Source organism: Plutella xylostella, chromosome 4 (assembly GCF_932276165.1).
Source record: "Plutella xylostella chromosome 4, ilPluXylo3.1, whole genome shotgun sequence".
NCBI lineage: Eukaryota > Metazoa > Arthropoda > Insecta > Lepidoptera > Plutellidae > Plutella > Plutella xylostella.
The window spans coordinates 7,355,818-7,368,380 of record NC_063984.1 but is presented as its reverse complement, the minus strand read 5'-3'; the positions used below and the strand labels follow the sequence as shown (position 1 = coordinate 7,368,380).

General features: G+C 40.2%; 1 protein-coding gene across 1 annotated transcript in view; it reads left to right on the top strand.

The window, feature by feature from the left end:
- Positions 1-12,563, top strand: part of LOC105386613 (neuroligin-1) — a 72,792-nt gene that overhangs the window by 39,781 nt on the left and 20,448 nt on the right. Inside the window, exons 3-7 of the mRNA XM_038120975.2 lie at positions 165-326; positions 773-889; positions 2,499-2,716; positions 6,316-6,474; positions 8,830-9,018. Coding sequence (XP_037976903.2) covers positions 256-326; positions 773-889; positions 2,499-2,716; positions 6,316-6,474; positions 8,830-9,018 — 754 coding nt within the window. The 5' untranslated portion in view covers positions 165-255. The remainder of the gene's footprint in view (positions 1-164; positions 327-772; positions 890-2,498; positions 2,717-6,315; positions 6,475-8,829; positions 9,019-12,563) is intronic.

Here is a 12,563-nt window from a genome sequence, read left to right as displayed (position 1 = left end):
ATCTTCGCGAACCGCCGCATTGCGCGTTTGGCGCCTAGCTAGTCGTTTAGCGTGTATCAATCAAGATTCTAGAACGTTCGTTTTACTGAGCTACTGGAGACTGGCTAAGTTCTAAGCAAACCTCCGGCCTGTGCGGACGTAGCCTTAATGTTTCCCCCTTGCAGTCCCCCCGAGCGCGCGAGAAACAGGTGAGATGAGCTGGCGGCGCCGGCGGCGGGCGGCTGGCGGCGGCGCGGCGGCGGGCGGCGCGGCGTGATGCGCGCTGCCGGCGCCGCGCTGCTCGCGTGGCTCGCGTGCTGCACCGCGCTCTCTGCACACAAATACAGGTGAGGGGTTAAGTTGGTAGTAGGGTATTGTTTATGTTAGTGAAAGAGCGATTTGAATATATCGCACATGACAATCAGAAAATATTTTGGAAAATCGAGATTATTTAAGTATATTACTTTTGAACTCTACTGATTATTCTCTACAATCTGGTAAAACAGTTATATCTTTAGCTCATTTTTGGGCGAGATTGTACATAAGTAAAATTTTGCTTGATAAGGTGAGATGATCGAGAAGGCTAACATAATCATACAAGTCCTAGAAAGCTGGCTATCAGTCAATCTTATTTTTTATGCCGAACCAGCGCCCATAAGATCTTTTACACATTACACAAGCATCTATTCTATATAAAATTTCTACTAGAGACCCAGTTTCCTATATACTTATATTTATACTTCCGTAGCCATTTCTCATGAAAATTTCACAACTCTGTGTTTTATGTTGTCAGTACCCGCGTGGTGCGCACGAAGTACGGCCCGCTGCGAGGCATCGTGGTGCACGCGCACCCGCCCGTGGAGGCCTACCTCGGCGTGCCCTACGCCACCCCGCCCACCGGCAGCCTCAGGTCAGTACATGTCTTAGGGCCTACAGAAGGTCTATCACGAGTCGCAAGACACTCACGCCAAGCCAGTGACAAAAGTTTTGTAAGTTGTTAAGTTTTTGCATTGCGCTCACTCACATCACGCGGCTAAGAGAGCGAGTGCGATGGTTTTTTTTGTATCTTGCTTCGTTCAGTCTGTGTCTTATGCAAACGTATAAAATGAATGCTTGTGTGGTTCCATAATGTATTATTTACTAAAAAAATATAGAAGGAAATCGTGACTAACTTTGAAATCCAAACCGTCAAGAATTTAAGTTTACCCGATGGATTTGCTTCCTAGAAAAACGTTATCCGAGTATGATTATACTCCAATCAAAAACGCTTCGATGAGAATTACCCGTGCCTGGTCAGGTTTCGAGCCGCGACCTCTCAGTAGCTCCCCTAATTAGCTCGAGTCTCTCCCAAGGCCGAGGTCGTTCTATCCCGACGTGCGCGCGTGGCTCCGCTATGGGGACCGATTGTCGGACCAATTAGGAACGAACGTGTTTCGTTTTGGCTAGTGTTGTGCTTGGGTTGGTATCGATAGGTTATACGAAACCAATTATGACGATAGATAGAGAGGATCGATGGTAATGGGTTCTAGAACACTTGCTTAAGCATGTTACTTCAAAGAATATTTATTAGTGTTTATGACAACGAAGAATTTTTTTCCATACTTGTGTATAGTTATGAGTTCTTAAGTAACTCAATAAAATGTAGGCAGATGAAATACTAACGTATTTCGGTTAAATAAACAAGCCAAACAAGGAAAGGGTACAGACTGTAGGTGTAAATAGTCTCCAAAAATCGTTTAATATTATTGATAACATACCTATAGTTTTAACAAATAAAAAGCATCGACATAAAATAGAACTACCGTATTTTGAGAAACACTAGTTCCGATCAGACGGGGGGCGGTGTAGGTAATAGTCGGAAATAGTCCCAGCGATTTCATCGTCATTTGTATGGTATTGATACGGCGGCGGCGACGCATTTCCCTCTATAATGTTTACTGACACGGCCCGACGTGGACGGACTTTATTAATCTGCCGTCTATTGTCATTATTTACATGTAATTAAGAAGTGTTCAACTATTTCTGTTGCAGTTGTGATAAAAGGTTGCTGGTCTATAGGTTCTACATTTAGAAACCTGAATACCATACGAGTAGTACTTATTATAAGCAGAGTGTTGAGAATGTTTAACAAAATTACAATAAAAGAGTAATTTCTTAACAAACAATCTTTTGAATACATCCCTCTTATTATACAAAATGTGAGGGAATATTTGCATTATTATAATAGTACTATCTTTTCGCGTTCATATAATTTTAAGAAGAGTACATAAGCTCAATATTTGCCGCAATGAAGCATTTGACGGTCTGTGGTCCGGAGGGTTACTTTATAATGACGAAAAATGAACGAACAAGAGCTTTCGTGCAATCGGCACGTTTGATACAAAGAGGTAGAAACGAGGCTCAGTGCTCCGAAACTTAGTTTTTCGAGTGACTCCGCTGGTCCAACCACTGACGTGACTGTTAACCGTTGAACATTCACAAACCTTATAAAACACTAATATATATCTTTCCACCACCAGATACATGCCGCCGGTGACGCCATCGCAGTGGCGCGCGACGCGGCTGGCGGACGCGGCGGGCGCGGCGTGCCCGCAGGCCCCGCCCCCCGCCGCCCCGCGCGACGACGCGCTGCTGCTTCACCCCCGCGCTCGCCTGCGTCAGCTGGAGCGACTGCTGCCGCTGCTGGTCAACCAGAGCGAGGACTGCCTCTATGTGAACCTTTATGTGCCTGTTAGCGGTATGTGACTTAGAGAAGGGGGTACTTATAAATCCGGGAAAACCGGTTTATCGATATTCACTCTTTCTTGCGGTGGCAGTGGCAGTAGTGCTAGAATCGCAGCCACTTTGCGTATTCTATTGTTAAGTCGTTGAGATGTAACTGTCCACAGTCTATCATGTGACATTGTGTCTACCTGGGTGTAAGAATATCAGAAGGAACCATGGCCACCGCTAAGAAGTCCCTATTGTTTGATTTAGTTGTTGTACCTATATATAGAAAACTAGCTTTTACTACTGATCTCATAATATGTTCAATGCCAAAAAGAAAACCGTTCAAACTATACAAAAAGTTTAACCTACCCGAACACACTTCATGAAAAGGTCTAAAAGCTACAAAAACCCGCCTCATCCCTACGAACCCATGTTCGTTTGAGCGTAAAAGGGGCTGCGATTTTTTGCCACGCACAAAGCATTTAATCTTTTAAGCAATCACGCTTTGAAATTATGACCTAAACAAAGAATAAAGAGTTAATTTCATCTTGTTGCTACAGCTACAGACATTCGTAGCGAGATTCGTAGCGCGTAGCGGCGTAGCAGTTACTACGCGCTCTGACCTCGTAGCCTTATTAGTGTAGACAAAGTTTCACTACATCCTGACTAAGAGTATTGTTTCATGCAGATTATGCTGTTGTATACTATTCATATAACTAGTTGATTTCATCATGAACATTATTAACAAGTTCTCAAACAACTGTAATATTGTGGATCTAGCTGTGGCCTGCGAGCTTTGCTTCGTTTGAATAGTTTTTCTCGAGGATTTCCGGACATGAAATAAACTTTTGTTTTACCCAAAATTAACATAAACATTGATTCCCTTATTATGAAGAGCACAAGCAAATAAGTACAAAAAAAAACAATGAATACACCCAAGGAGATTCTTCTGCTGCTTGTCTTCAATTTATGGCCCTAGTAATTTTTTTGTTATAATTATATGTAAAGCTTTATTTTTTGTATAGACCTAGGTTTGTTACATGTACCTACCATAAATTGTTGAATATTGTATTGCTGTTGTCTAAGCTAATAATTTCAAGTCAGTAATGAATGCTGTCAAGTTCCATTAGCCGGTGATTTCACTAAAGGCCTCGGAACTGGCGGCTCCGGGCGGGCTCATACTTTATGCAGTAATTTCACTGCTAATTTTGCGTAAAGTTTTATTGCCGCTGAGTTCACTGCGATAGCTTTAATCACCACATTATTGTTGTGAGGGTAGATGTTACATGTTGGCATAATACACTGTATTTCCTATTTCTCTGAAACACTGTATTTCAATGGATGAATCCTATTGAAATGCAAATAATATTTTATGAAACAAAACCTGCAATTTGTTATTCGTTTTGCTCTAGTTATTATTCATGCTGTGGGAAATATGTTTAATAAAGTCCTTCTATGATGATAAATAAGTAGTCAGACTACGATATGTTTGTTATAAATATGTTTGTTGAAGCACAAGGTGCACGCGAGAATGCATTGCTATAAATTATTATGTACTTATCTCACAATTTCATCATAATTATTTCCAACGTCAAAAGTTCAATCGGTTCTTGTAGTACAAAATTACCTTATTTTAAGTCTTTAGCTATAAAACTTTGAATTTTTGATTAAGTGAAAAAATATTTCCTGGTCATATTTTTAATTGCTCCAATTACGTTTCTATATATTTTTTTAAAAATATACGAAACATTTTATTTTACTGCACTTTTAAATAGGTAGGTAGGCTAACTGGGAGTGTAATCGGGACGTGATGGATTGTGCAGTGAAGTCAGCTCAGCTCAGTGCCTCCTTGACGCTCCACTCTTTATTCTCGTCTTAAGGCTCATTGATACTTTATTTAATTCATTGCACTGTTCATCTACATTTGACTGCACAATAGATGATACTATCCATTATTATATTTAATGTAAAATTATTTAATAAGTTTTGGTACCTAAATTATATTGAAGAATCTGCTATGTCGTCGGTGCTCCAGCCAGACCTGAAAGAAGCCATGGGTGCCGAGACCTCAATTCCGTAGTGCATTGCAGTAAGTAATGACACCTGCAAGCAGTGCGGAAGTGAGGTGGAGGCACGCCGACCCCGCCGACACGTCAAGCTCCTCGCGACACGTCGACACACGTCGTGACCACGTCGAGAGACGCCTCCACACACCAGGACGAAGCACCCAGCAAAAGCATCTTACGCATACCAGCCGGATGCACTGGCATGCGAACTAGCCCTACTACCTACATGTTTCCGAGAGCATTATTACGATGTTGGAATGCAATAAATATTGATTTAAACGCCATTCTAAGAACCGGTAGGATTTGTTGATTTGTAATGGAATTTTCAACTGAAGCGTGAGATGTTATGAAATATCATAAAGTGTATTGAAGAGCATTTTGTTTGCTTAGACTGTTTGCATACCTATATTTTCTGTTTGTTATTGACTATTGATAATCTTTCTCCAAGTAAAAAATCGCGACGCTATTTAAAGACCTAACACTGAAATAATATTGACATGTTTCTTATTTCAAAAGGCAATTGAGCCAACTTATTTTTGCCCTTTACTTTGCTCGGAATACACAGAGAGGAGGCAAGAACGTTGTATTAGATAGACGCCGCAGTCCCGCAGGGCTAAAACCTAGCAATAAATATTAAGAATTGAGCGGGTTGCGAATAAATGTACCTGTTGTTAAAGTTATTTTCCTTTTGCTTTTGCTAATTAGACTTGATTTAGTGTTTTACTGCAGTGAAAATTGACTAACTAGGTGCCTACTTTGGCATTGTGTAATTTTGTTTCCATTAAAACCTGTTGGTGGGTTCTGTCGGAAGCGGGTCGTGAGGTCGCCCAGTGGCCGCCATCTTCCGACGAGCTCGATTGTTTCTCCAAGGTTCACTTTGATATTCTATTTCTTGCCTCTGTTTCCTCTCGCTTATTATTATTTGAAGCGAGTCAGACGGCGACGGCGCCGCGGAGATAAACGCTCCGTGTTTATCTGTGATTGATAAACACCTGAACGTTTGCGACGAGCCGTGTTGAGTTTCATGGATCCGTAATTGTCAACTGATATTTTTGCTTTTATCTCCGAACAAGATTGTATTTTTTGCAGACGATAATATTTTTTTGTTGTTGCTAAAAATATACATTTTAAATGTATACGTATAAACTTCCATATATGTCATATTATATTTTTAATAATTGTATGATGATGATGATGATGTCTTCCAAGCCGATACGGCTACGGTGACTGCTAATGGAGATTGAGGCTTCGTTGGTGTGCCCGGATGTGGCTTATGTAGCCAATCTTGGCGGTAAATGTTCGACCGCACATTTCACATTTCAGTGTACCATTTTCGTAATTGTATGAAGTACCTAATTTAAAAAAAACATTATGAAAAATAACTTTTTATGTAAAGAAACTGTAATTTAAAGACAGTGCAAACCTCACCACTATCCCACTAACCACACAGAATTTCCATGTGTCGTGTTTTTTAAAACATGACCGTTTTAACATAAAAAAACTTGTCAAGCTGTAACTAAATCTCACCTCTACCCCACTAACATCAAGCACGTATCTCCAGGTGGCGAGGGCGCGGTGGACAACGGCGGGCTGCCGTGCGTGGTGTTCGTGCACGGGGAGTCGTACGAGTGGAGCGCCGGCACCGCGTACGACGGCACGGCGCTCGCCGCGCACGGCAACGTCATCGTCGTCACCATCAACTTTAGATTAGGCGTTTTAGGTACGTATGATACACCTGCCGTTGTAATGTGATTCAGTATATATTCCTTACGAGAGGAGCGCCGGCACGGAATGACTTTTACAATTAAATGTTTATCGTTTTGACCTTAAGTAAGCTACTCTACGAATTATTTTCAATGCTATACTCGTATTCTATCGTCATTAATTCAGTCATTATTTTTCAATAAAGAAATATTGACTTCATCATATACTACTGTCAAATGTCCCAACGTAAAATATATGGTCGATGCGGTTTTCATACATTTTGGCATGCGCTTCTATTAAAATCGGTTTTCACTTATCGATAGGCCTCCGCTATATGGTATAGGTATGTAAGTACTCTAATCAAAGTCATATTATACAGGTAAAAGGGTTGAAATGACCCTCAGAAAGCCATTCGATCACTCATACAAACGATTTAGGATTTTTAAATTCGCATTTGCATAGAATCTACAATGCCTACTGAAAGTAAAATAAAGCTTTGACCATTGCATGGCTCCATGAGTTTGAATAGCCGTCTGTACCGGGTACATAGCCCCCGGCCTATTTACCGTGTGTTTGCCTTTTTGTATGAGTCTTTATGTCCGGGTATGTTTTTAACTTTGTCAGGGCTGATTTTTACCGACACTTCATATTTTATTTTATTCGAATGAAACATTCTCATGAAAGTAAATAAAGTAAAAAGCGAAAATTCTGTTACAGAAAATCTTCACGGGTAAGGACTATTCAGAGTTAGATCCTAACTTATTAGCTAACCGGGACTTTAAGACATCTTTTGAGCGACCAAAGGATCCAGATCTCTCTATGTAGGTCAAGGCGTAGCAGATGCGCTCACATTTTACCGTAACTACTTCTTGGCTGGCTCCGGTTTAATAGTATTTCGATAAACTGCAAGAGTGTAGCCGAGACTATCCTCTTTTACGAGATATTCTGAGAACATAATAAACATGTAAAGGCTTAGTGCTTCGAGTAGGTAGCTCGTATTGCTAAGGAGGGGTATTCGTGTGTAGCAATGGTAATGAATGTAATAACATTTGTTCGTAGAAAACTTAAGACAAATCACTTCATTATTCAAATGAGGGATGCTTACGAATTTATTTATGTGTCGCCTCAAGAACATGAGACTTTTATGTGTCTGTCTGGCGGCTCCGGCTCAGCCAAAAGTAGTAACTAAAGCAGCTTAATGTTATCGTTACACATGAACAGTTTTATACATTGAAAGTTTTGGAACTAAATCACCGAGATTTTCTTTTAAATGTACTTTAAGTTATGGCAAAGAGGGGATAAAGAATAAAAATCTTAAGATCTTTCCCACTAGAGTCGAGTGCGGTGGCTGTCAGCATGTTTCATGCTCGTGAAAAGTGCTTTTAGTGCGTTCAGAGTCGATTCACACTTGTCTAATTTCCAAGTTTATGTGACAAGTTGGGAGTGCAATAATTCAATATATTGAGCTTTAATATCGTGGGGGTAAGAGCGTTCACGGTCGATTTACCAGCGCCGTCGGGTGTCTCGACGAGCTCAATAACTTGCCATATTTCATGATACAAAATAAGTCACAGCTGTTTAGTAGATACTGAAAATAGTAATAAAAGTTCACGTTACTTTTATTGAAAAATAAAAGTTTGAACAAAAATCTATGATGTTAATTTAACGGCATTTTGTTTAGGACCATCGCAGACTCGAGACAAGACATACATATTTTAGACAATCTGGTTTTAAATTTAAAACTTACTTATCTAAAATTTAATAAAAACGGTTTGGTCTACGACGCGGGTCATACCAAATTGAAACAGATTTTTTACTGTGTGTATGTATGCATAATTATGGCTATATAGTTAGGTATTGCAGATGCGGATACTTCTATTTTATACCTTTTCAATAAATAGCATAATATCCCCGGTATAATATTAATATTTCCTGTATATTAATCCAGAAAATATGGAATGAAAGGCGATGAGCAATGTAATTAAATCTTTCGGAATAAGATCCAACAAAGTTTTATGTAAGGGATGTTCATTCCGTAGCTTAAGCAATCTTGTGAGCGAAAAACCCAAGAGGGCACCCCTGGTAAAACAATGGAATTACACGTTTTGAAATAAAACTAATTTTAAGAATACAACGGAAATTATCCTGTTTGTTTCTTCTTTTCCCCCTTAAAATGTTCCAAGGTTATCTTCAAAGTTGTTATTTTTATTCCCTTTTATCTATATTGTACCCAATTATCCTTAAAACGAAAGTGGGCTTTGTGGAGAACCGTGGAACATTCTCATCGGTTTTAATAAAAAGGTTATCTGAGAGATGTTTATCCACTGTGAAGCAATAAGGAGTGGACTAAAATTGAATGTGTTTTTGGCAGGTTTTTTAAAGACTGGTGCTAAGGGCTCGGCGCAGGGGAACTTCGGGCTGATGGACCTGGTGGCGGGGCTGCACTGGCTGCGGGAGAACCTGCCGGCCTTCGGCGGCGACCCGCAGCGCGTCACGCTCATGGGCCACGGCACCGGCGCCGCGCTCGCCAACTTCCTCTCCGTGTCACCTGTTGCTAGAGGTACCTACAGTCCTACACCTCACCTAACATTTTGCAACCAGATATTTCAGACGCGACGTGACGACCGCCGGCGGCTTTTTATTTGCTCAAATACTAGTGCTCTCTTAAAAATGTGAAAATTTTTGAAGCTAAAATTCTCGCATCCAAAATTGGCTTTTACTCGACAAACTACTGAGCGTGAACTTCTATGTAACTACGTAGGGTATACCTAAAGCGGTGATCCACGTCACGTGTACATTAAATGTAACAAATAAACTTATTATTTTTGTTTGAGAGTTTTCAAATCCAAATAGGCATATGGCTAAAAGCTTGCTGAGCATGACTTGAACTATGGCTTTTCATAGAGCCATTGGAAATAGGAGGACTATTCTTTAAAGTATCTCCACGTAAAAGGCATCTTACTAAAGCGAAGTTGTTGTCTGTAACAAGTTGCAATTCAAATAACCTTTGCAATCAGACTCGGGGCGTACTTCCCAATGAGGAATTGGTTTTTGAATGTACACAATATTCTATTTACGGGATCCTTTAAGACACGAAGCCTTTCAAAATGTAATTTGAGCGCTGTCGAGAACGACGATAAATGTCTTAGTTTGTACAGCGCTGCTTGCTCGACGAGGGTGTACTGTAGAATACATGTTTAGTGAACGGTAAGCTTAATTTTAAGCCTCTTAAGCCAATAATGAGTTTGTACAACTTGGTTTTAATGCCTATTCATGAATATTCCTTACAAATCAGCAGTATAATCCGCCGTGTACTCCGAAAAGGTGCCGGCGTGAATACCCGCCAGCTCTTATTTACACGAGCCCACAGGGCGGGGACTAAAAGATAAAGTGGGCTTTGAATGCAAATATGTACATTACAACGCAACGCAATTACACTGAACGTCCAGATTTGTTATTATTTCACTTTTTCAACGACGCAAACGAAATGTTTTCACTTTTCCTCCGTCATGAACGTAATTAGTCCGGTCCGGTCGCCGGCAGTTTTATTATTTGACGACAGCGGATTGCGCGGCCCGCTGCAGGCCCTTGTCACTTTATGCGATTAAAAAGGTTACGCGAAGCAAACACGAGTCAGGGGGCTCTAAACGACATTTAAAAAATCTAGGTCGTTTTTTCCGCACGAACAATGAAGGATATTTTTTTTGGCTCATAAAGGAATTTGATGGAAATACGATCGGCGAGTGAAGTGAGCGACTAACACTCCACCCATTTCAGTGAGGGGCTCGAGTGTTATAGTTTACTCACCGATTCTGGGCGTTTTTGTGCAGATATTGATTGGTGCCGATAAAGGACCACTTTTACGTTTATAAATTTTCAATAATCTTTACAATAATACCTCGTTATTTATTCTTCAAAATTTGTTCAGAAATGCAAACTGTAGAAATTTAAAAGAAAGTCTATATCAAATAATGAAACTGAACACAAAGGCTTAAAAGCTATTCTCGGAAAAGCCTACGCTATTGTAAGAAGCCTAATTAATATTCTTATTATTAAATATTTAATTAACCCATCAGGTTATAACTAATTGTTCCTGTACTTAAAGGTGCTCTCTCAGTAGTATTACAATAATAATTATAGTTAAGTGTATCGATATTGAGCTGTTATATTACAGGTGAATGCTTGCGATGCGAGAACATACTTAGGCTTCGTTCATACTAGGATAACCGTAGTTTTCCATCGAATATCTTGTTTTATTTGATAAGAACGCTCATTATGTTTTATTCCTTAGTTCGCCACAAATTTACAGCGCACTATTGTATTACGGCATTTTTATATTATAACTTTTCTTTGGCAAAAAAACAACATCTTGTTAATGTGGCATATAGGTAATAATGCCTTACAACGAGTAGAACGCGAGCTCGTGAACGCCTGGTTGACAGAAGAAATAACGGTGATACGTTTACGTTACGCTTATATGTGCTGAGACCCTAAGGGTGGGTTGCATCAACATCCCGGTTATCGTAATAGTTAAGGTTAAACTTAGCAATGACAGAGTCGTTACAGTTATCATTTTACTGCAACGTGTTGCACCATCATATCGTCGGTCATTGTTAATGTTATTAGGGTTGCTAATCGTTTGAGACATAATTTTCCCCAAAGTTATTGTGGGAAACGTTTTTATGTAAGGCAATACCAAATCTAGCTGTCGGACTGAAGCCGTCACAGAGTACATTGTAGCCGTCATTCTCTGTCAAAGCACTCAAAGTCAACATGTCATAGGACCTAAGTCTGTTGTTTCTCCAAATATTGACCAAAAGATTATCATCAATAAAACCCGCGACAAAGTAGACTCTAATAAGCCTTTATTATTAATTATCTCGGTATGTTCGGGAAACTTCGTCACATATTCTCCTCGGCTATTCCTCAGAGCCTGAAGACAAAAGTCTTCAACCAGTGCGTCCTGCCAGTGATGACGTATGGTGCAGAGACGTGGACACTGACGGTAGGACTGGTCCACCGATTTAAAGTCGCTCAGCGTGCTATGGAGAGAGCTATGCTTGGGGTTTCTCTGATGGATCGTATCAGAAATGAGGTTATCCGTCAGGGGACTAAGGTTACCGACATAGCTGTCAAAATATGCAAGCTGAAGTGGCAGTGGGCTGGTCATATCTGCCGAAGAACCGATAACCGTTGGGGTAGACAAGTTCTCGAGTGGAGACCACGAACAGGCAGTGGTTGGATGAGGAAGGCCGAGGACCGAGTGTTGTGGCGCTCCTTGGGAGAGGCCTATGTCCAGCAGTGGATGATTATTGGCTGATGATGATGATCTTATTAATTAATTCTTAACAAGTTGAAATTAAAACTAACGATGTAATCTATTAAAATAATTATTTATTGACATCCTTCGATTATGCTCATCATTCCTGTTAACTGCATAGACAGGTTCCTCTTCATCAGATGATGAATCATCATAAAAAACCTAGCTGGTGGTACAGCACAGGGTCACTAATTTTTTACATAATATATTAATATACAGCTATGCCGTAGCCACTATAATGGGCTGCACTCTTCTTAGTTCTGTCCTTATTTTCATTGATATATTTCAGTATTTGAGTGATTGCAAAATTTCTGAAAACAAGGTTATTCAATTAAAGAGTTACGTAGGTTACTTTGATATTAGATTGCTGCGCTGGACCGGCAACCGGCAGGTAGCCGGTAGTGGCTGGATAAGGAAGGCCGAGGGCACAGTGTTGTTTCGCTCCTTGGGAGAGCCCATGGCTAGAAGTGGACGCTTATTTGGTGGTGAAGATGATCATTAAGTACACCTACAATATAATAATAGGTGCATTGGGACTTACTTCGTCGTTGGAGGCAGTAAGAAAGGTTCTAGTTTTAAAGCCAACACACGAGCCATATTTTTGAATCCTGGAACCTGCGAATCTATCAGTTCTCTGAAAGTACACCTTTCTCTTCATATTTCGTAAGTTTCGTACTTACTCCACCTTAATCTCAATTTCTGAGGAACTTGTTTCAAGCGCTATTTCACGTTGAAGCGACATGATAAGAATTATTTAATATTAATATTTGTACGTAATACTGTTA